The sequence below is a fragment of the Oryctolagus cuniculus genome, chromosome 12 (genome assembly GCF_051225735.1).
Source record: "Oryctolagus cuniculus isolate XC-2025 breed Fujian yellow rabbit chromosome 12, ASM5122573v1, whole genome shotgun sequence".
Taxonomy (NCBI): domain Eukaryota; kingdom Metazoa; phylum Chordata; class Mammalia; order Lagomorpha; family Leporidae; genus Oryctolagus; species Oryctolagus cuniculus.
Genome location: NC_142878.1, coordinates 112,913,964 through 112,939,163, shown reverse-complemented (window position 1 = coordinate 112,939,163; position 25,200 = coordinate 112,913,964). Strand labels below are relative to the sequence as shown.

General features: G+C 40.5%; 1 protein-coding gene across 8 annotated transcripts in view; it reads left to right on the top strand.

Annotated features, from left to right (window-relative positions):
• The window catches only part of LOC138844770 (uncharacterized), a 62,969-nt gene that overhangs the window by 20,288 nt on the left and 17,481 nt on the right, over nucleotides 1-25,200 (top strand). For 6 of the 8 annotated variants that reach the window (XR_016217691.1, XR_016217690.1, XR_011381157.2 and 3 more), the window contains exons 2-3: nucleotides 15,789-15,915; nucleotides 18,656-18,748. Coding sequence is in view for 5 of the 8 variants with exons in the window: in XM_070054791.2 (XP_069910892.1) it covers nucleotides 15,789-15,915; nucleotides 18,656-18,748 (220 nt within the window). In the remaining 3 variants the exon portion in view is untranslated. The remainder of the gene's footprint in view (nucleotides 1-15,788; nucleotides 15,916-18,655; nucleotides 18,749-25,200) is intronic. The other 2 variants (XM_070054794.2, XM_070054793.2) reach the window with 1 other exon arrangement.

Here is a 25,200-nt window from a genome sequence, read left to right as displayed (position 1 = left end):
GTTCAGGCATATAGCTGTCTTCACACTATGGACAGGACTCTTGCTTTCCTACATCCCCCTTTGTCCTCATCATTTTGGCCATCTTTTCCACCATGGACAATATCTCTAATTTCTCCTTTTAGGCCCATAATCATAGTGCTGCTATACCTAAAACGTATAATTGACATGCTTCGAAGATCATTACAGGAGCATATGACTGCTATATGCCAAGCCCTCATGCAGGAACAACACAAGATTGCTCTTGTTCAATCAATCTGATCCAGAGTATAGATACTCCATTCCATTTCAATGCTTCATATCAACAGGAAGTAGCCAAAAAAATAACTGGTGCCCCTTCTCCTTATCTATACTCAGAGTCAGGATTGATGGCACAAGGACATAAGCCTCAGTTATTTTGGGTTCTTGTTACCCTTGCCTTCTTTCAAAAGACCAGTTCAGTCTCACACTCTGTATTGTTTCCCACCCTGCCCTCTGCATTTTTCTTCAGGTTTGACAGCCCACAAATGAACTTGAAAAACCTGTGTGGAAAAGCTCACCTCTACCTACTGTTCTGCACCCCCACTCCTAGCCCACCTAAGTTATAACAATGTCTAGCTTCCTGGGGTCTTTGCTCTCTGCCATGTGTTTGGTCTGTATGCACACTGGTAGTTGGTCAACCTCTGCAACTTTATTTTCTTTGATTAAATGTGGTCTGGTTGTCTCCTCTCTGTTTCTGCCCCCTTTTCCTTATAGCTTGTCCCAGCCCCAGTCATTGCAGGAACTTGGGGAGTGAACTAATGGATGAGAGACCTCTCCCTCTCTGTCTGTAAATCTGCCTTTCAAATGAAAATAAATATTTTAAAAATAGTATATAAATAGTAGTACTACATCGGTGGTGTACCATGTTAATATGACATGTTGGTAATAGTGGGAACTGGGGTGTGGGATATCTGTAAATACTTTTGTCTTTGCAATTTTTTCTGTAAATCTGAAAAATCTTTAAAAATAACATTTATTTTGAAAAAAATAACTTGGAAGTGTATATTATGGGAAAGGGCCATAACGGCATTTAAAAGTTGAAAATTGAGGGTGGCGCCTTGGCTCACTAGGCTAATCCTCCACCTAGTGGTGCCAGCACACCGGGTTCTAGTCCCAATTGGGGCGCTGGATTCTGTCCTGGTTGCCCCTCCTCCAGGCCAGCTCTCTGCTATGGCCCGGGAGTGCAGTGGAGGATGGCCCAAGTCCTTGGGCCCTGCACCCCATGGGAGACCAGGAGAAGCACCTGGCTCCTGGCTTCAGATCAGCGTGTGCGCCGGCCACAGCGTGCTGGCTGTGGCGGCCATTGGAGGGTGAACCAACGGCAAAGGAAGACCTTTCTCTCTGGCTCTCTCTCTCACTGTCCACTCTGCCTGTTAAAAAAAAAAAAGTTGAAAATTGAAGTGATGAATTAATGCAGAAAAATGCTTCCCCTGGATCTAGTACAAATTAATTGGTTATGTTTCCTCTGAATGGTGTGATGAATGAGAGTATAGTCACAGTTGTTGGAAAAGTCATTTTGTTTACAAAATTAATTTGATGAATAAGTTTTATTTTTTTAAAGACTGTATTTATTTGAGAGAGTTACAGAAAATGAGACAGACAGAAAGGTCTTCCTTCCGTTGATTCATTCCCCAAATGGACACAGCTGCCGGAGCCAAACCGACCTGAAGCCAGGAGCCAGGTGCTTCTTCCTGGTCTCCCGTGTGGGTGCAGGGGCTCAAGCACTTGGGCTATCTTTCACTGCTTTCCCAGGCCACAGCAGAGAGCTGGATTAGAAGAGTACCAGCTGGGACTAGAACCAGCACCCATATGGGATGTTGGCGCCGCAGGCAGAGGATTAACCTGCAGCACCACAGTGCCAGCCCCACTGAATAACTTATTTAAAAAATTAAGTGATGGTTATTTAAATCTCATAATCCAGAAATCACAGACTCATTGCAAGCTACATGGTGAAAAAAGTTTAAAAGTGAAAGCATTAGGGTGGGTGTTATGTTGCAGTGAGTTAAGCTTCCACTTGGGATCTCTTCATTCCATGATGGAGTACATGGAATCTTGTCTTGTCACCACTCCAGCCTAGCTTCTTGTTAATGCTGAAGAATGAGAAGCAACATATGATGGTCCATGTCCTTAGATTCTATTCTGTCCAGCAGTATGAGAGCACCTGGCTCCTGAGTCAGCATGGCCCAGTTTCATTTGGGAAGAAAACCAACAGATGGAAGATTGTCTAAATTTCTTTTTTGTGCATTTCTCCTCTTTTGTTCACTCTTTCAAGTAAATGAATGAGTGAATAATTTTTTTTTTTTGAATGAAGAGACATAAAATTGATCAAGTGCTTGCTGTTTTATTTAAGTGAACAAAAGAGTGGACAGAAAGCAGATGTGATTTGTCAATATAATTCCATTTAGCCAGCTCTAGGAGTTGTCATTTCTATGAGGATTTTTTCTACAAGATGGCATGATGGGGGCCAGGTCATGACATCCCATTCCTAGTCATCTTCCAAATTAGATGCCTTTGCTCCTCATGCAACACAGAGGTGACTGTAGCCATTGTCTGAGTTCTTTGCAGGATTAGGATTGAGGAACAGAGCCTTACCATTGACTCAATACGATATGTGCTCATTTCTCTTCTTGCCTTTGGTTAAGACCAAATGTAAGAATTGCCCCTTTGAATCAATTTATATTCTCACCAGAGAAAGGTGTCTTGGTATTACCTTTCTATGTAGTAGAGGAAGAATCTCTGGACCCTGTTACCAGTTGTTGGCAGCTAGTTTAAGAACTGGTACCCTTGGTAGTATAGGGTACAGACACTCTGGTATATTTTAATGCCATTGTCTAGTTCTCCAGGACTCAAATACAGTTACTACTACACATGATGAGTAACCTGTTACCCATTCTTCCAAATATCCATATCTCATTTTGATAGGATTTCATTTTGTCTTCTCTATTATTAAGCTATATCAAGGATCAGTTTTTCCTAAAACTTTTTTGATGATTTTCCTAGAAATTGTATACATTTATAACTGATAAACTCACTTGCAATTAGCAGTTCACTGTTTATTGGGCATTCAAATCATATTTCTATAATTTTTTTTAAAGATTTATTTATTCTACTTGAAAGTCAGGGTTACACAGAGAGAGAAGAAGAGGGAGAGAAAGAGAGTGAGATCATCCGCTGGTTCACTCCTCAGATGGGCGCAATGGCCAGAGCTGTGCCAATCTGAAGCCAGGATCCATGAGCTTCTTCGGGGTCTCCCATGCAGGTACAGGAGCCTAAGGGCTTGGGCCATCTTCCACTGCTTTCCCAGGTCATAGCAAAGAGCTGGATAGGAAATGGAGCAGCGGGACATGAACCGGTGCCCTTATGGAATGCCAGCCCTGCAGGTGGCGACTTTACCCACTATACCACAGTGCTTGCCCCTTCTATAATTTTTTTTAAAATTTCTATTTGAAAGAGTTACAGAGATAGAGAAATATCTTCCATCTGCTGGTTCACTCCTCAAATGGCTACAAAAGTTGAGGATACAATAGGCTGAAGTCAGGAGATTCATCTGGGTCTCCCGTAGGAGTGTCAGGGGCCCAATCAGGCCACTTTTGTTATTTTTCCTGGGCTGTTAGGGACCTGCATTGAAAGTGAAACAGTTGGAGCACAAATCCTCCCATTTGAGTTCAAGTTTAGTTTCCCAACAGTAACATTTTCGGAACACCAGTTTATCCAGTTGCAAATCATGTAAAGGCTGATCAGAAAGTTATAGTGAAAAGGCCATGTTGATCTGCTGATTTGGGGCTGTGTATTTCAATAAAAGTGACAGGGATGGAGGGTATTGTCTCCTAACTGTGTTTTATGCTGTTATACATGGAAATGTTTTCTTAATTTCATTTGCAAATAGTTCATTGTTAGTATATACAAATGCCTCTGGTTTTTAAAATTTTATTGAAACAGTTTAATCAAATGTGTGCTACTCATTGATTATAGGGGATAGTGCAGTATTTGAACACATATACACCATAGAAACTGATCAAGCTAGATAACTGGTGTTTCCATTTCCTCTTCCTGTTTTGAGGCTACCAGCTCCTGTCCTCCAGTTCTTTATGCAGTACTTAATATGTACACTATTGTCATCTAGCTATACTATGGAACAGCAGGGGTTACTCCTGCCTCACTGTACTTTGCTACCTATTATCCATTCCTCCTCTCTCCCTAGCCTCCACACTTCTCAGTCTTTCATAATCACAATTCTATGTTCACATCCATTTGTTTCACTTCCATATATGACAAGAAACTGGGAATTTGTGTTTCTGTGTCTGGTTTATTTCAATTAATTTGATGATATCTTTTTATACATTTTGCAAGATGTAACAACATTTTTGTGTGTGTGTGTGTCTAAATGATGTTCCCTTGTCCACTTTTTCATTGATAGACAGCTAGATTGGTTATAGTTCATGGCTGCTGTGAACAGTGTTTTAGTCACTATAGTAGAATTGCTGTCTCTTTGATGTGAAAGTTTCATTTCCTTCTGATACATAGCCGGGAGTAAGAAAAGTATGTCATCTAATAGATCAATTTTTATCTTTTTTGAAGAATGACCATACTGTTCTCCATCACACCTGAATTAATTTGCATTTTCACCCACAGTATGTGAGAGTTATCTTTTCCCACATCATCATAAGCATTTGTTCTTTTTTTATCTTTTTGGGATAAGATGAGAATATTGTAGGTTTTTTGCTTCTTATCAGTTTAACTTGTTTATTAAAAATTTGTTTATTTGAATGACAGAGTTACAGAGAGAGAAGAAAATACAGAGATCTTTCATCGACTGGCTCACTCCCTGAAGAATCACAGCAGCTGGGGCATGGCCAGATTGAAGTCAGGGGCTTCATCTAAGTCTTGCACATGAGAGGCAGGGGTCCAAGACCCTGGGCCATCTTCTGCTGCTTTCCCAAGTGCATTAGCAAGGAGCTCAATTGGAAGTGGAGTAGCCTAGACATAAACTGGCACTCACATGGGTTGCTGGCATGTGGCAGCTTAACCCACTGTGCCACAATTCCAGCCGTTCTCTTTATCAATTTAAATTCCTCAAAAAAGTCATTAATATTGGCATCTACATCATTTTCTTTTCATTGTTATTCAATTTAATGAAGTCTTGTTTGTATTTCAATTATTCCTCTCAAATTGCTCTTCCCAAGGTCATTAGATTACCATATTGCTTAAATGTAGTTTATGCTTTAAATTTCTCATTTACTGAGTGCATGGACCAGTGAATGGAGGACCTCTGTCTGTCTCCCTGCCTGTCTCTGCCTCTGCCTCCCTGTGACTCTGCCTTTCAAATAAATGAGTGGATCCCTAAAAATAAAGCAAAATAAAATAAAAAAATAAAAGCTTCCTTTGGTAGTATGGACATTTTGGTGATATCAATCCTTTCAATTTATTAATGGGGAATATTTTTCCTTTTGTGCATTTTCTTCTATTTAATATTTTGTAATTTCCATTGTAGAGTTCTTTCACTTTCTTGATTAAATTTATTCCAAGACAATAAAAGTATTTTAGGTATTGTAAATTGTCCTGACATGGTAAGTTTTTTATCAGCCATGAGATTTTCGTGTGTTGATTTTATATCTTGCAACTTTACTAAACTCTTATGAGTTCCAATAGTCTTTTAGTGGGGTCTTTTGGTTTCCTATATATAGGATTATGTAATCTGCAGGCAGGGGTAATTGGACTTTCTCCATTCTAATTTGTATCCCTTTGATTTCTTTTTCTTGCATTATTGCTCTGTTTAAAACATTTTGAACTGTTTTTGAATAGCATGGCAAGAATGAGTAACTTTGGTTCCAGATCTTATTGAAAATGCTTCTGACATTTTTTATTCGGTATGATACTGATTAAAGATTTATCATATATTGCCATTAATGTGTTAAGAAATGTTCCTTTTATACCCAATTTGCTTAAGGGTTTTATAATGAAAGCATATTGTATTTTATCAAGTGCTTTCTATGCATCAATTGAGATCATCATGTGGTTTTTATTCAGTTGATTAATGTGACATATTACATTTATTGATTTGCTTATATTGAATTATTTCTGCATACCAGGGACACATCCCTCTTGGTCCACGTGAATCATTTTTCTAATGTATTAAGTTCCATTAACTAGTCTTTTGATGAGGATTTTCATTCTATAATTCTCTTTCTTTGTCGTATATATTTTTTCTGGTTTATGAATTAAGGTGATGCTGGCCTAATAGAAGGAATTTGGGAGGATTCCCTCCCTTCCAACAATTTTGAATAGCTGAAGAAGATTTGGAATTAGTGCTTCTTTAAAAGTCTGGTAGAATTCAACAGTGAAGCCGTCTGGTCCTGGGCTTTCCTTTGTCGGGAAGGTCTTTATTACTGATTCAATCTGTCTTGTATTTTGGTTTGTTTCAGTTTTCTATGTGTCTTCATAACCCAAATTTGGTTTGTGTCCAGGAATCTTGATTTCTTTTAGGTTTTCCATTTTGTTAGCCATCTCATCAGATGCTCACAGTCTATATTGCACTGGTAATCTGAGTTTTGGGTACTCCACTTCCAAACCAGTTCCGTGCCGATATCCCTGGGAAACAGAGGATGATGTGTCAAATTCCTTAGTTCCTGTCACCTAATTGTTCTGTCATCAAAGTGGAGGACTTGAGAGCATGGTCCAGCCACAGCTGTTGCAGACATTTAGAGAGTGAACCAGAAGTTGGAAGATCTCTCTGCCTCTCTCTTTCTCCCTCTCTCTTTCTCATTGTGTGTGTGTATGTCTCTCTCCCTTTTTTAAAAATCATTTTAAAAATATTTACTTATTTATTTGGAAGTCAAGAGTTCCAGAGAGAAGGAGAGACCAAGAACTTCCATCAACTGATTCTCTCCTGAGTTGGCTACAATGGCCAATGTGTGGCCAGGCTGAAGCCAGGAGATTTTTCTGGGTCTCCCATGTGGGTGGCAGGAACCCTAGTACTTAGGCCATCTTCCTTTTCTCAGCCCAATGGCAAGGAGCTGGTTTAAAAGTGGAATAGCTGGGACTTGAACTGGCACCTATACAGGATGCCAACTTAACGAGCGGCAGCTTTGCCCATTGTGCCACCACACCAGATCCCCTCTGCTTTTCAAATAAGTCAATCTTTAAAAAAGAATATAAAAGATGTAAAGTAGTAAAAGTCATCATGATTGAGCATTGGGGAATCCATTGAAATGATCTACTTTTTAAAAGATTTATTTATGCATTTGAAAGTGTCATAGAGTGAGAGAGGGAGAGATTGATCTTCTGATTTGTTCACTCCCCAGATGGCTGCAATGATTGTGGCTAGACTAGACTGATATCAAAAGCCTGGAGCTTCTTCCAGGTGTCTCACATGAGTGCAGGAGCCCAAGCATTTGAAACATCCTGTGTTACTTTCCCAGTCACATTAGCAGGGAGTTGGATCAGTTTGGAGCATTAATTTCTGTGATACTGCCCTTGCAGTTCAAGTATACAAAACCCACCTGGCACAATGTCCCATTTATGGGTAGGCCCAGTATAACAGTTTCCAACTCTCCAAGGTTTGGGCTAGATGCCCAAATGGACTATAAGATATTAGCCTTGTTTGTTCTTCACAACGTGTCAAATAGTGTCATTCAAGGAGGATGTTATCAATGTGATTTATGCTTGTATTCCCATTGAAAAAAATGTGTTTGCTGGCAAAATCAATGAGGTGCCCATGTATATCCTAGAAGTGTCCTTTCAAAGTGAAGGCAGAGACTGAGGGGCTTTTGGAAAAGCTTTGAATAAAAGTCTCCACACTTGTAATAGTTGAGACACATCATTTATCTAATGAGAGACATCAGATACATTGGTATTAGATATAAGGTACAGTAGACATATGGGTGGCACATAGCATTAAGATTTTAGTAATGTAACATGACGTGCTATTTTTTTTCAGATTTAATAGATAAAATTGGGCTGCCACATAGGGAATAGTTGAAATAATCACCTTTTTGATAATTAAGTCTAGGGTAATAAATGTTAATGCTTGAAGACCTTGAGTTTTTTTTATAGGGCCATCTTAATTATTTTAGTTTGTGTTCTATGAATTCTTATTTTCTCTAGCCAAGTAACTTACAAACTTTCTGTAACTCTGCCTCTTAAGTAAATAAATAAATCTTTAAAAAATTCTGCAAATATTTAAAAAAAAACTGACCTCCCTCAATTTGCAGAATAAAGTCACTGAAAGGCAAATACCAGATTAGAGATGATACAGGAATTTGAACAGCACAATTATTACATTATACATAGAAAACTGACCAATAGCTGTGAACCAAGAGTCAATGGCCTGTGACACTACCACTCAGATCCTCAAGAAGTTGATAATTTCAGCCCATCCTCATTTAGACAGGAAAAGGAGTAAAAGCAGGAGCTCCATGACATGATCATGTTTGTCTCTTTGCCTAGTTTGTGGAAGAATCCAAATTAAAAAAATAAATAAATAAAGTTTTGTTCAATATACACAAATAATTGGATGGAGTGATGAATAGATAAATTTCAGTAACTGGGTATAGAATTACCAGGTAGTTCAATTTTAAATATTCACAAACATTTCAGATGGCACTCACTCTGTTTTCCAGCCATATTCATCTACTTAATGTATTGGAATATTTTTCCTCATTGTGAAGTGAGATCCATTGATGGACCAAAATTAATTTAGTAGGTAAGGTCAATCATCATTTTAAAGGATTAAAATCCTTTTTTTAGGGATATTAATACATATGAATGTATTATGTACATTATGTACATATGTATGTACATAATATTATGTATTATGTACAGTAAAGACATATGTATGTACATAATATTATGTATTATGTTAAAAAGAGTCCCTGGAGTTTGTTTTTCCTAAGTATTTGTCGCTCCCCCTCTTCATGGAGGAACGACACTAAACCCTGCCTAGGCAGGACCCTGCGCTGTTCTTTTGTCTGCTCGGCCCTCCCCGGGTTTGCTGCTGGTTCTTCCCGGGTTGGCTACCAACCCTTCCACCTCCATGGAAGGGCAGTTCCCCCTGGCCACTTTCCCCACTTCCGCAGGGGAGCGGCACACCACCGACTGGCTCTCTCTGGGGCTGCACAGGTGTTCCTCTTAGATGTTCCCCTTAGATGTTCCTGGTGCATGTTGTCTCTCTCCTCCTTTATAGTCCTCTTCCACCAATCCCAACTCTGCTACCCACACACCGAGTACGCTGCTCTCCTCCAATCAGGAGCAGGTCCTACAGTTTATTGGTTGAACTGGAGGCAGCTGTGTAGAAGCTGTTTCTCCCTTCTCAGCGCCATATTGTGGGAGAGCAGATGCATAGAATAAGTCTTAATTCCAGTAACTTAGTCTAGTCCGAGTTGCTCCCAGTTGCTCCCCACAAGTATTTATAAGAAAGGCTCTGGAACCACAATTTTATTATGAGAATTAATAAATAATAAATTTCACAATTTCCCAAAATTATTTCCACATTTGAATTTTGCCAGTTATAGTATGTTGCTTTGAAATGTATATCTGTCAAACCAAGAATTAATGAGGAATTGGAGTATTATGTGGGTATCTCATGTCGTTAGACAAGTTCTGATGTATACTCTCTGTGTGTGCTGTTCCAACCACTACCACCATCTCCACAGAATTCCTGGTGCTGGGCTTTCCTCCTATTACTGAAGAACTGTGTGGGTGATTTCTGTGTCTGTGAATGTCAGTGTGGAGGTATAAGGGAACTTGGGGAGCAGTACAGGTGCCTGTCTCTTGCTGGCATAAGTGACAGTCATGGATCTGAGGTGTTAGAATCTGTCATTCAGATCCACCATAAAGATCTTGGCTGGTCCAGGAAGAGACACCAGTGGTAAATCCTCAGTTCTAGAGCTGGAGAAAGAGTGAATAAGGTTGGGCTTTCAAGGATTGTTTTTTTGTCAAATGATGCAGTGTGACTCCAGGTGTACAGAAGGTAGTTCCAAAGTTACTAGAGACAATCTGTCTCAGCCAAGATGGCCACAGGATGGAGATGGGTTTTCAGACCATTTTAGCTGAAATGTGTATGGGGTGACTGAATGTAGATTGTACCCCTGTCACTGTTTACCCATCTGTAAGATGAAGTGTATTAGTAGTACTAGGGAAATGTCCCCACATTTTTTGAGAAACCATTGTGAGATGTGTGCAGGATGACTTACACTATGTGACAGTTGCATTTGTGGGGCTTATGGTATATCTTCTCCAAATGAATTTTCTAGTTTCCTGCACTGTGTAGACTGAGCAGCACTACTCATTTGAGGTTATGGAAGGTTATACAACACCTAGTTTCTAGCAACATGGACTTTTGGGTCCTGGCTGACAGTCCTATTTCCTTTGGAAGTGAGTAGCTTTTATGATACTTGAAGAAGGGAACTCCAGGAATAAGAATCATTTCTGACAGAATATCACTTGATGCTCTCTGAGACAATTCCTTACTACTTCAGAGCACAGCAAAAAGTCACTGAAATGCAAAGATCCTAGATTTGCATGATCCTAGCAGTTATTAATCATACTGACCAGAATGAACATGATTTAGTTGATAGAACACTGGTGATATTGGCAGTTCTGGACCAGCCTTCAAAAAAAAGTTGTGTATGGATTAGAAAGACAGGCAAGGGCATAGCAGATGTTTCTTAAATGGTCTTGAGGGTGTGGCCTGGGGTGAAGGGATAACCCCTCATGTCTGAGAGTCACTGTCTACATTGCTTTCTACCACATGCCCATTACTTCATTCTGCTATCATGTTTTTCAGAAATGGGGGGTCTGTGAAACCTAGTCTGTCATACACTTGGTATCTAGAGCCATGCTGCTGCCCTCTTTATTCTAGGAATTCATCCTGGTAGCTCAAGGAATGTCTGTGAGGGTCTCTGCATGTAAAAAAAAAAAAAAAAAGATGAAATAAATTATATTTCAGAAGATAGATGGTTTGAGTAGTGTCAGATGATTTGTAGATGCCTGGCATCCTAACTTTTGGATGGTGATTTCTATTTTGCTACACTTGATTAAAAAACACATTTACTGGGGCTGGCACTGTGCAATAGTGGGTAAAGCTGCCACCTGCAGTGCCAGTATCCCATATGGGCACTGGTTCAAGTCCCAGCTGCTCCACTTCTGATCCAGCTTTCTGATATGGCCTGGGAAAGCAGTGGAAGATGGACCAAGGCCTTGGGCCCCTGTGGCCATGTGGGAGACCTGGAAGAAGCTCCTGGCTCCTGGCTTTGGATGAGCACAGCTCCAGGCATTGCAGCCATTTGGGGAGTGAACCAACAGATGGAAGACTCTCTCTTTCTCTCTGCCTCTCCTTCTGTCTGTGTAACGCTGACTTTCAAATAAACAAATAAATATTTTAATAAAAAAAACACATTGATTTTTCAGATTACTTTCAGAAACTCACCAGTTTCAAATAAGTATTGCTTTAGAAGACTGCCCTGAGCATGCCTTTCCTTTTGATCTTGATGTTACATATGGATTGTGCGACATCAAAAGCCATATCAAAATTTTCCCACTTCACTGTCAGTAATTTCTTCTTGAAAGTCTTGACCAATATTTAGTATTCATGCAGCTTCAGAAAATTACTGTGAGCTTTTTGCTATTTTCTGAATCATAAAACTACACTAACTCAGACTCCATGTGCTAATAAGTTTCCTAAAATATAACAAAAATATGACCACATATAAGCAGAAATGTGAAACATAAAGTTATGATCTCCAATGAATTCATTTGTGTGATTCCAGGGCTATTTTTTTTTTTTTGAAGATTTATTTATTTGAAAGTCAGAGTTACACACAGAAGGAGAGGCAGAGAGAGAGAGAGGTCTTTCATCCACTGCTTCACCCCAGATGGCCACAGTGGCTGGAAGTGTCCCAATCAGGAACCAGGAGCCAGGAGCTTCTTCTGGATTTCCCATGTGGGTGCAGGGGCCCAAGGACTTGGACCATCTTCTACTGCATTCCCAGCCCATAGCAGAGAGTCAGGAAATCAAGAAGTCGGTCTTTTGATTACAACTATAGAAGATCTTATAGTCCTAGAAACAGTAGACCAACTGGAAGACCTCACCCTACCAGAAGCCATTCCGACAATGATTGATCAAACTGTAGCTGGAATACCCAGTACAGTTCTGCTTACTACACTTCAAGAAAGATCTGAAAGCAGAAAAAGAACCATAGAAGGGCAGTTCAAGCAATCAAAGGGTGGGTGGAAGGTGCTGCAGTATGAATATGGATATTTTGAGTCTGGTCTGAAAAGACAAAAGAATTATCAAAATCTACATGGAATAATTGAAGTCCCTTCAAGTTTGAAAGTAAGCATTTTAGGACAAATAAAAGGAAGTTCAACTTTGTACTTGTGGAAACTAATCCCTAAATATGAATAGGTTTATATTGATTCATGGGTAACAGGTCCATAATAAATTATTTAAAACTAGGATGTCTGGATATCAAGGAAGACACCCATAGTCTCTTACAGTGCCTGTATTGGTCTGTCTCAAACTGAATTGGGTGGGAAAAGGTATCGTCCAATATACATTTTTTCTGGATTCTCCTTAAAATTCCTTTTTAGCCATTATTAGCAAACTTTGCCTTTGTTTATTCTGGTGCCAGTATTTTCCACTTAATCATTTGCTTTGTTGGCATCTGAGTATACTTGCTTAAAAACCACATATAGTTGACTTCTTTAACCACTTTTTCCCATGTAGATTCCAATTATACTTGACATCCAGTTTGAGGGGCCCATCTCTTCTCACTTCTTTCCTAATCAGTATGTTCAGTGAATATTTATTGAGCACTTAAGACTGGGCAAAACATTGTACAAAGTAATTGGATAGAAAAATAGATAATTCCCATATTCAATAAATGTCTACTGAGCACATTCTAGTGTATCATTACATATGGCCTCACTGTTTTGTTTGAGGTGTATCATTTGTGACTATATTATACCATTCACATCTTAATGTAATTATAAAACCTGATATACTACCAAAGATAGGTAATTTTGTGGTTTATCTACCTTTCAAAAAGTATCTGGGGCTGGCGCCGTGGCTTAAATGGCTAATCCTCTGCCTCCATGCCGGCATCCAATATGGGCACCGGGTTCTAGTCCTGGCTGCTGCTCTTCCAGTCCACCTCTGCTGTGGCTCAGGAAGGCAGTGGAGGATTTCCCAGGTGATTGGGTGCCTGCACCCGCATGGGAGACCAGGAGGAAGCACCTGGCTCCTGGCTTCAGATCAGTGCAGCACCGGCCGTAGTGGCCATCTGGGGGGTGAACCAATGAAAGGAAGACCTTTCTCTCTGTCTCTCTCTCTCACTAACTCTACCTGTCAAATAAAAAAAAGTATCCAGTGTTTGTTTGCACCACATTCATAATGAAAAAAAATGGTGTTTCAACCTGTAGTGCACTGATTTATTGTGCCATTACTGTAATATACTAGAGTTATATTAGTTAACTCTGCCTCGTTAAATACTTTAGGAAATAATCCCACAAATAAGTATTTAACTTTGCATCAGAGATAAAGGAGATTCTGTGTGCTATAATTAGATTATTTTGAAGCAGACAGCTGTTATCCCAACTGATTTAGTAAGTTCTATAATGAGAATAAATTCACCAAATTATAATTTTTAGTGATTTACATGTACAATTTATAGGGGACATTTTCTGTGTATAGTGAAAAAAAAAAACTTTTATAGTGTCACAAAATGTTTTTGATTCCTTAGTTCCTTATTAGGATATGAATTTTTAAAGATTTATTTATTTTACTTGAAAGTCAGAGTTACACAGAGAGAGGAGAGGCAGAAAGAGAGAGAAAGATCTTCCATCCACTGATTCACTCCCCAATTGGCCACAATGGTTGGAACTGCACAGATCCAAAGCCAGAAGCCAGGAGCTTCTACCGGGTTTCCCACGTGGGTGCAGGGGCCCAAGGACTTTGGCCATCTTCTACTGCTTTCCCAGGCCATAGCAGAGAGCAGGATCAAAAGTGGAGCAGCTGGGACTTGAACCAGTGCCCATATGGGATGCTGGGACTGCAGTTTTCAGCCTAACTTGCTATGCCACAGCTCCCACCGCAATCCTTATTTTATTAAAAAAATAAAAATTTGTTAAATTTGCTGAGGATCAAAGAGCAAGTAGATCTGAGGTTAGAAGCCATTTTTCTCTTAGCTCACCTTTGTTGCTTGTTTTCTTTTCTTTTTTTTTTTTTTTTTGAGTCAAATTGAGAATGTTATTATAACTTAGTTTTCATGCAGAAAATAAAGTTGGTATAATGGAATCTAAAATTTCCAGCAAAAATGGCTAGATTTAATTAGAAAATGTATCTTGTTTTATGCCTTTACATAATAGCATTGTAGTAGTGTTATTATGGGTAGAGATTCCTTGTATTTTCAAAAGTTAATATCTATATGGTTCATGGATATTTTGCCCTCTTCCTCCCTTCATTTCCTTTTGAATTGAGGTTAAAACTTTCAAGGGGCACAAAAATTAAGTTGCATATTCAGTTGAGAATTGGTTCAAAAAATATTGGTGAGTACAAATGTTGAATGTTTTTGTTAATCTTTTTCTGGAAAAGGTGTCATAAATACAATAATAACACTTGGTAACTCTAAAAAATAATTTTAAATGTGGTAACTCAGAAAAGGCCCATGTGGTTTTTGCTGCTATTGAATTTGCTTTAGGATATCTCCTGTGGTGGTTACGATTTATGGAATGCTGTCAATATTATTGAGCACTTAACATCAAGCCATATGCTTTTCAGACACTCCTGTTTAATCCCCAACACACTCCTGGGAAATGGGTACTATCCCCATTTTATAGATGGAAATTACCACTTATGGAATGCCTATCATGTGGATAGGCTTTTTTGCATAGCTTCATTTCTCACCTTCAATAATTTTTCTGGATGAGGAAAAGATTGAGTGTCATGGGTCAGAGACTCATTCCAGCCTGACTTCACACATTCTGTAAGGTTTTCATTGTATTTTGACCATGTTCCTGTTTACAAAGTGCCAATTACCTTTTTAATTGGGAAGGCTGTATCTTGAGCAGTAGTCTAATGGCATTCAACCAGGACCACCACTGCTTCTAGGATCCCTAGGAGAGCTGTGAAATAAGTAATCTGCTTGTCTTCAATCTTGGGCATCTACAGGATGCTGTTAGTCATTATGGGAAAGGTTCATTCTCTTGGGTTTTTCTCCCCTGCCCTTTACTACTTCCTCTAATAGTGTTGTTTATCTTTATTATGTTTCTCTGTATTTGTGACAGCTGTCTTACCCTTGTGCTTAAGATGGATTGGGTTTTTTTTTTTTATAAAAAGATGAGTCATGTAAATTTCCTAACATAATTGACAGTAGTTTGTAAAGAAGTTAAGAGGTCTTTGTGTCCAGTTTTCAGATCATCTTTCTTTGCTCTAGAGTGAAATATTAAACTGATCTTGGGTCAAAAAAAAAAAAAAGAGAGAGAGAGAGAAAGATTCGATATTGTCCTCCTTTCAGCCTGGGTGCAATTCCCCTTGAAATACGTGGCCCTTTGTGACCTGAAACCCATGTTTTCTTCCAGCTGGGGTATTTTTCACAGCCTGTAGGCCATAGGTTTGACTCCCTGCTGAGTGCTTCTGTGTGGCTGTCCAAATGTTCAACAAGTCTAAAATGAAAGCACATCCTTCCCTCTTCCTTCATACCCATCTGTAAGGTAAAACCACCAGTATTTGTTTTGTGACAGTTCATCTGTTGACCACAAGTGTTCTATTATAGGTGATGATAACGTTTGAAGATCTGGCTGTTTACTTTACCTGGGAGGAATGGCAGCACATGAACAAAGCTCAGAAAATCCTGTACAGGGATGTGATGCTCGAGACCTACAGCAGCCTGCTCTTCTTGGGTGAGTGGCACCCATCACATGTGTAATGAACACATTGTCTTGCTATTTGAAAAATAAGTGAAGACTTTATAAAGTTTAATGATGTGCAGTTAGAGAATTTGTGTCCATGAATAATCCTAATGTGTATTGTCGCTCCCCCTCTTCGCGGAGGAACGACACAGGACCCTGCGCTGTTCTTTCGTCTGCTCGGCCCTCCCCGGGTTTGCTGCTGGTTCTTCCCGGGTTGGCTACCGACCCTTCCACCTCCGTGGAAGGGCGGTTCCCCCTGCCACATTCCCCACTTCTGCGGGGGAGCGGCCCACCGCCGGCCGGCTCTCTCGGGGGCTGCACAGGTGTTCCTTCAGATAGATGTTCCCCTTAGATGTTCCTGGTGCATGCCGTCTCTCTCCTCCTTTATAGTCCTCCTCCGCCAATCCCAACTCGGCTGCCCACACGCCGAGTACGCTGCTCTCCTCCAATCAGGAGCAGGATCAGCTCCTGGAGGTCATCACTCAGGTTGGCAAGAGGCAGCTGCGTAGAAGCTGTTTTCTCCTCTCCCAGCGCCATATTGTGGGAGAGCAAATGCATAGAATAAGTCTTAATTCCAGTTAATCAGTCCAGTCCGGGTTGCTCCCCACAGATCCCCCTTTCTTTTTATTTTTTGGCGTTGATACGCGCCTGTCTTCGGTGTCCCACGGCACACACTCTGCTCTGCTTGCTAGAGTTGCCCACAGGTGCTTACAAGCCCTACCAATCAGGCAAACCAAATCCGGGTCCTCTCTTCGCCATGTTGTGAGGAGGTTTTTAGGCGCTGGTGCGTGCCTGAGTTCGGTGCCCTGCAGCACATGCTCTGCTCTGCTAGAACTGCATGCAGGTGCTTACAAGCCCTATCAGGCAAACCGAATCCAAGCCCTCTCATTGCCGTCTTGTGGGGAGACTTATTAGTGTTGGTTCGTGCCTATCTTCGGTGACCTGCATCTCATACTCTGGTCGAGCCGCCTGCTGGTGCTTACCACCTTACTAATCAGGCAGACCGAATCCAAGCCTTCTCATTGCGGTATTGTGGGGAGACTTATTGATGTTAATTCGTGCCTGTCTTCGGTGACCTGCGGCACATAAGCTGCTAGCCACCCGCAGGTGCTCACCACCTCCCTAATCAGGCAGACCGAATCCAAGCTCTCTCATTGCCATGTTGATGGGAGGCCTTATTTTTCTGTTTCTCTATCTCTGGGCATTCCTATTTCTCCTATTTTACTTCTATCTACCAGCATTCCTATTTCTCTCATTTCACTTCTAGACTTCTGTTTCTCTTATCCCTGCGGCATCCCAGCGCCCCCCCCCCCGAGGCTGCTTCTCGGCACCTCGCCCCGCGGCAGCTTCACGGCTCTGTGCAGCTTCCCGGCTTCGCGCGCGCACTCCGCGGTCTCCGCGCCCTTCACGCCTGCACCACGGCCTCGCGCCAGCCCCGCGTTCCCTATCTATTCATGCCCCGTGCTCTCTCTGCACGCGGCGGCTTCCGCGAATCACACAGCGTAGCTCACGTTTCCACCACTAGCATTCAATCCAAGTTCCCCGGACTAACCTGGCGAATTCCAACCTGGCGGCCCACATCTCTGCCTCTGGTTCCAGATTTTCGCCTTTTGCTCCCCGGCTGACTTGAAGAATTCCAAGCTGGCTTACATCTCCGCCTCGGCCTGCACTCGCAGCTTCATCCTCCCTAACATTTTTCTCTACCCAGTATGTTTCCCTAAGTTTTCTTCCAACAATATTCCTCCCTCATTTCTCCTGGCTTCTCCCCACAGTCCGTAGCCAAGTCTAAGTTTCTTATAGGTTTCACTTTCACTTTCAACCTGCAGTCCGTATCTGAGTCTAAGTTTCTTCTTGCTTTCACTTTAAATCCTAACTTCTTTCCCACAGTCCGTATCCGAGTCTATGCCTAGGCTTTCGATAGCTTCTTCGGCACCTTTTCTGTCCAGCTTTTCCCTAGGCTCTTTGCTAGTCTCTCTCTCTGGTATTTTCCACTTCTTCCCGTTTCTTCCCTCCTAAGTTTCCTATCCGAGTCACGGCACCATTATGTCACTCCCCCTCTTCGTGGAGGAGCAACACTAAACCCTGCCTAGGCTTCATATCCGAGTCACGGCACCATTATGTCGCTCCCCCTCTTCGCAGAGGAATGACACAGGACCCTGCGCTGTTCTTTCGTCTGCTTGGCCCTCCCTGGGTTTGCTGCTGGTTCTTCCCGGGTTGGCTACCGACCCTTCCACCTCCGTGGAAGGGCGGTTCCCCCTGCCACATTCCCCACTTCTGCGGGGGAGCGGCACACCGCCGGCCGGCTCTCTCGGGGGCTGCACAGGTGATCCTTCAGATAGATGTTCCCCTTAGATGTTCCTGGTGCATGCCGTCTCTCTCCTCTTTTATAGTCCTCCTCCGCCAATCCCAACTCGGCTGCCCACACGCCGAGTATGCTGCTCTCCTCCAATCAGGAGCAGAATCAGCTCCTGGAGGTCATCACAAAAGTTGGCAAGAGGCAGCTGCGTAGAAGCTGTTTTCTCCTCTCCCAGCGCCATATTGTGGGAGAGCAGATGCATAGAATAAGTCTTAATTCCAGTTAATCAGTCAATTCCGGGTTGCTCCCCACATGTATCATCTAGGAAAGGATCCAAATTGGAACATTTGTTGCATAGCTCCTGAAATAAGCTGTTTTCCTTTAAATAACCCAAGATAGTGATTTCACAAAGTCTTACATTGTTTGCATTAATAGGACACTGCATTACCAAACCCGATTTGATCTTAAAGTTGGAGCAAGGAGCAGAGCCATGGATGGTGAACGAATTCCTAAATCAGAACCTTCCAGGTCAGTACGTACTTAATGGTGAGGGAGGCCAAGGCAGAAAGATTGCAACAGATGTTCACTGATGCTCTTTCCATGACTTTTTCCCAAGTGTTACTCCTGATGATATCTGGCTTTGTGCATCAGACAAGGGATTCTAGAGTATCTAGGGATGCCATTATATCTCCAAATCTCTGTGTTCTTGATGAAGATGTTTTTGATTTAAAAAAAAAAAGTTCCAATCCTTTTCTGATGTTATTAAGGCTTTTTTCTGGGTTAGATATAGTCCCTAAATTCTCTATATTTAATACCTTTTCCTTCATGTATTTATTCTTTTCTTCATTTCTTGTTAGTTGGGCAAGTTAGAAAAACTTCTTTTTTTTTTCTTTTTTTTTAACTTTTATTTAATGAATATATATTTCCAAAGTACGACTTATGGATTACAATGGCTTCCCCCCAATACCGTCCCTCCCACCCACAACCCTCCCCTTTCCCACTCCCTCTCCCCTTCCATTCACATCAAGATTCATTTTCAATTATCTTAATATACAGAAGATCAGCTTAGTATACATTAAGTAAGGATTTCAACAGTTTACTCCCACACAGAAACATAAAGTGAAAAATAATAGATGATTTTTTTTAAATGATGATGAAATCAGATCAGACCTATTGTCATGTTTAATCCCAGTGAGAGTCAAGTTGGGAATTGATAATTTCTTTTTTTTTTTTTTTTACAGAATATCAGTTTAGTATACATTAAGTAAAGATTTCAACATTTTGCACCCCCATAGAAACACAAAGTGAAATATACTGTTTGAGTACTCGTTATGGCATTAAGCCTCAATGTACAGCACATTAAGGACAGAGATCCTACATGAGGAGTAAGTGCACAATGACTCCTGTTGTTGACTTTACAAATTGACACTCCTGTCTATGGCATCAGTAATCTCCCTATGCACCAGTCATGAGTTTCCAAGGCTATGGAAGCTCCTTGAGTTCTCCGACTCATATCTTGTTTAGACAAGGTCATAGTCAAAGTGGAGGTTCTCTCCTCCCTTCAGAGAAAGGTAGCTCCTTCTTTGAAGACCTGTTCCACTGGGATCTCACAGAGTTCTTCCATTTAGGCATTTAGGTGTTGTTGTTGTTTTTTTTTTTTTTTTTTTTTTTTCCAGAGTGTCTTGGCTTTCTTTTTTTTTTTTTTTTTTTTTTTTAATCTTTTATTTAATGAATATAAATTTCCAAAGTACGACTCATGTGTTACAATGGCTTCCCCCCCCATACCGTCCCTCCCACCCACAACCCTCCCCTTTCCCACTCCCTCTCCCCTTCCATTCACATCAAGATTCATTTTCGATTATCTTAATATACAGAAGATCAGCTTAGTATACCTTAAGTAAGTATTTCAACAGTTTGCTCCCACACAGAAACATAAAGTGAAAAATAATAGATGATTTTTTTTAAATGATGATGAAATCAGATCAGACCTATTGTCATGTTAATCCCAGTGAGAGTCAAGTTGGGAATTGATAATTTCTTTCTTTTTTTTTTTTTTTTTTTTACAGAAGATCAGTTTAGTGTACATTAAGTAAAGATTTCAGTCGTTTGCACCCCCATAGAAACACAAAGTGAAATATACTGTTTGAGTACTCGTTATAGCATTAAGCCTCAGTGTACAGCACGTTAAGGACAGAGATCCTACATGAGGAGTAAGTGCACAGTGACTCCTGTTGTTGACTTTACCAATTGACACTCCTGTTTATGGCATCAGTAATCTCCCTATGCACCAGTCATGAGTTTCCAAGGCTATGGAAGCCCCTTGAGTTCTCCGACTCTTATCTTGTTTAGACACGGTCATAGTCAAAGTGGAGGTTCTCTCCTCCCTTCAGAGAAAGGCACCTCCCTCTTTGAAGACCTGTTCTTTCCACTGGGATCTCACTCACAGAGATCTTTTTGCCAGAATGTCGTGGCTTTCCATGCCTGAAATACTCTCATGGGCTTTTCAGCTAGATCGGAATGCCTTTAGGGCTGATTCTGAGGCCAGAGTGCTGTTTAGGACATCCGCCATTCTATGAGTCTGCTGAGTATCTCGCTTCTCATGTTGGCATGTTGGATCACTCTCCCCTTTATTTATTCTATCAGTTAGTATTAGCAGGTACTAGACTTGTTTATGTGCTCCCTTTGACTCTTAGTCCTTTCATTATGATCAATTGTGAACTGAAATTGATCACTTGGACTAGTGAGATGGCATTGGTACATGCCACCTTGATGGGATTAAATTGGAGTCCCCTGGTATGTTTCTAACTCTACCATTTGGGGCAAGTCAGCTTGAGCATGTCCCAAATTGTACATCTCTTCCCTCTCTTATCCCCACTCTTATGTTGAACAGGGATCACATTTCAGTTAAATTTCAACACTTAAGAATAACTGTGTATAAATTACAGAATTAAACCAATCATATTAAGTAGAATAGACAAAAAAAAAAAACTACTAAGAGGGATAATGTATTAAGTTGTTCATTAACAGTCAGGGCTATGCTGATCAAGTCACTGTTTCCCATAGTGTCCATTTCACTTCAACAGGTTTCCTTTTTGGTGTTCAGTCAGTTGTCACCGATCAGGGAGAACATATGGTATTTGTCCCTTTGGGACTGGCTTATTTCACTTAGCATGATGTGTTCCAGATTCCTCCATTTTGTTGCAAATGACTGGATTTCGTTGTTTCTGACTGCGGTATAGTATTCTAAAGAGTACATATCCCATAATTTCTTTATCCAGTCTACCGTTGATGGGCATTTAGGTTGGTTCCAGGTCTTAGCTATTGTGAATTGAGCTGCAATAAACATTAGGGTGCAGACCCCTTTTTTGTTTGTCAATTTAAATACCTTTGGGTAAATTCCAAGGAGTGGGATGGCTGGGTCGAACGGTAGGGTTATCTTCAGGTTTCTGAGGAATCTCCAGACTGACTTCCATAGTGGCTTGACCAGTTTGCATTCCCACCAATAGTGGGTTAGTGTCCCTTTTTCCCCACATCTTCACCAGCATCTGTTGTTGGTAGATTTCTGCATGTGAGCCATTCTAACTGGGGTGAGGTGAAACCTCATTGTGGTTTTGATTTGCATTTCCCTGATTGCTAATGACCTTGAACATTTTTTCATGTGCCTGTTGGCCATTTGGATTTCCTCTTGAAAAATGTCTATTGAGGTCCTTGGCCCATCTCTTAAGTGGGTTGTTGGTTTTGTTTTTGTGGAGTTTCTTGATCTCTTTGTAGATTCTGGTTATCAACCCTTTATCAGTTGCATAGTTTGCAAATATTTTTCCCATTCTGTCGGTTGTCTCTTCACTCTCCTGACTCTTTCTTTTGCAGTACAGAAACTTCTCAATTTGATGAAATCCCAATAGTTGATTTTGGCTTTGACTGCCTGTGCCTCCTGGGACTTTTCCAGAAATTCTTTGCCTGTGCCAATATCTTGAAGGGTTTCTCCAATGTTCTCTAGTAACTTTATGGTGTCAGGTCATAGATTTAGGTCTTTAATCCATGTTGAGTGGATTTTTGTGTAAGGTGTAAGGTAGGGGTCTTGCTTCATGCTTCTGCACGTGGAAATCCAATTTTCCCAGCACCATTTATTGAATAGACTGTCCTTGCTCCAGGGATTGGTTTTGGACCCTTGATCAAATATGAGTTGGCTGTAGATGTTTGGGTTGATTTCTGGTGTTTCAATTCTGTTCCATTGGTCTATCCATCTGTTTCTGTACCAGTACCATGCTGTTTTGATTACAACTGCCCTATAGTATGTCCTGAAATCTGGTATTGTGATGCCTCCGGCTTTGTTTTTGTTGTAGAAGATTGCTTTAGCTATTCGAAGTCTCTTGTGCCTCCATATGAATTTCAGCACCATTTTTTCCAGATCTGAGAAGAAGGTCTTTGGTATCTTGATTGTGATTGCATTGAATCTATAAATTGCTTTTGGGAGAATGGCCATTTTGATAATATTGATTCTTCCAATCCATGAGCATGGAAGATTTTTCCATTTCTTGGTATCCTCTTCTATTTCTTTCTTTAAGGTTTTGTAATTTTCATCGTAGAGATCTTTAACGTCCTTGGTTAAGTTTATTCCAAGGTATTTGATTGTTTTTGTAGCTATTGTGAATGGGATTGATCTTAGAAGTTCTTCCTCAGTCATGGCATTGTCTGTGTATACAAAGGCTGTTGATTTTTGTGCATTGATTTTATACCCTGCTACTTTGCCAAACTCTTCTATGAGTTCCAATAGTCTCTTAGTAGAGTTCTTTGGGTCCCCTAAATAAAGAATCATGTCATCTGCAAAGAGGGATAGTTTGAGTTCTTCCTTCCCAATTTGTATCCCTTTAATTTCTTTTTCTTGCCTAATAGCTCTGGCTAGAACCTCCAGAACTATATTGAATAGCAGTGGTGAGAGTGGACATCCCTGTCTGGTACCAGATCTCAGTGGAAATGCTTCCAACTTTTCCCCATTCAATAGGATGTTGGCTGTGGGTTTTTCATAGATTGCTTTGATTGTATTGAGGAATGTTCCTTCCAAACCCAGTTTGCGTAGAGTTTTCATCATGAACGGGTGTTGTATTTTATCAAATGCTTTCTCGGCATCTATTGAGATAATCATATGGTTTTTCTTCTGCAGTCTGTTAATGTGGTGTATCACATTGATTGTCTTGCGCACATTAAACCATCCCTGCATACCAGGGATAAATCCCACTTGGTCTGGGTGGATGATCTTTCTGATGTGTTGTTGCATTCTATTGGCGAGAATTTTATTGAGGATTTTTGCATCTATGTTCATCAGGGATATTGGTCTGTAATTCTCTTTCAGTGCTGCATCTTTTTCCGGCTTAGGAATTAAGGTGATGCTGGCTTCATAGAAAGAATTTGGGAGGATTCCCTCTTCTTCGATTGTTCTGAATAGTTTGAGAAGAATTGGAGTTAGTTCTTCTTTAAATGTCTGGTAGAATTCAGCAGTGAATCCATCTGGTCCTGGGCTTTTCTTTGTTGGGAGGGCCTTTATTACGGTTTCAATTTCTGTTTCAGTTATGGGTCTGTTTAGGTTTTCTATGTCTTCCTGGTTCAATTTAGGTAGGTTGCATGTGTCCAGGAATCTATCCATTTCTGATAGGTTTCCCTGTTTGCTGAAATACAAGTCCTTGTAGTAATTTCTGATGATTCTTTTTATTCCTGTGGTGTCTGTTGTTACATTTCCTTTTTCATCTCTGATTTTATTGATTTGGGTCTTTTCTCTTCTTTTTTTAGTTAGTTGGGCCAATGGGGTGTCAATTTTGTTTATTTTTTCAAAAAACCAGCTCCTCGTTTGGCTGATTTTTTGTAAGGTTTTTTTGGATTCAATCCTGTTGATTTCTTCTCTGGTTTTAATTATTTCTCTTCTCCTACTAGATTTGGGTTTGGTTTGCTGCAGTTTTTCTAGATCCTTGAGGTGAATTGGAAGCTCATCTATTTGGTGCCTTTCCAATTTCTTGATGTATGCACCTATTGATATAAACTTTCCTCTTAACACTGCTTTTGCTGCGTCCCATAAGTTTTGGTATGTTGTGCTTTTATCCTCATTTATTTCCAGAGAGTTTTTGATTTCTCTTTTGATTTCTTCTATGACCCATTGTTCATTCAGGAGCATGTTGTTCAATCTCCATGTATTTGCATATGCTCTAGGGATTCCTGAGTTGCTAATTTCCAACTTCATTCCTTTATGGTCTGAGAAGCTGCATGGTATGATTCTTATTCTTTTGAATTTGCTGAGACTTGCTTTATAGCCTAGTATGTGGTCAATCCTAGAGAAGGTTCCATGTACTGCTGAGAAGAATGTAAAATCTTTAGCTGTAAGATTGAAAGTTCCGTATATATCTGTTAGATCCATTTGGGCTATAGTGTCGTTTAAATCTACTGTATCCTTGTTGATTTTCTGTCCTATTGATCTATCTATTTCTGAGAGTGGAGTATTGAAGTCCCCCAGTACTATTGTATTGGAATCTAAATCTCCCTTTACTTCCCTTAACATATCTTTTAAATAGACCGGTGCCCTGTAATTAGGTGCATATACTTTTATAATAGTTACATCTTCCTGTTGAATTGAACCCTTAATCATTATATAGTGCCCCTCTTTGTCTCTCTTAACAGTTTTTGTATTAAAGTTTATTTTGTCTGATATTAATATGGCTACACCTGCTTTTTTTTGGTTTCTGTTGGCATGGAATATCTTTTTCCAACCTTTCACTTTCAGTCTGTATGGATCTTTGTTGGAAAGATGTGTTTCTTGTAAGCAGCAAATAGATGGGTTTTGTTCCTTAACCCAATCAGTCAATCGGTGTCTTTTAACTGGACAGTTCAGGCCATTCACGTTCAATGTGACTAATGAAAAGTGGTAACTTTGCCCTGCCATTTGCCAAAGATAAGTTCTAATATATGCTTTGAATTCCCTGTGATCTTTTGCTGTG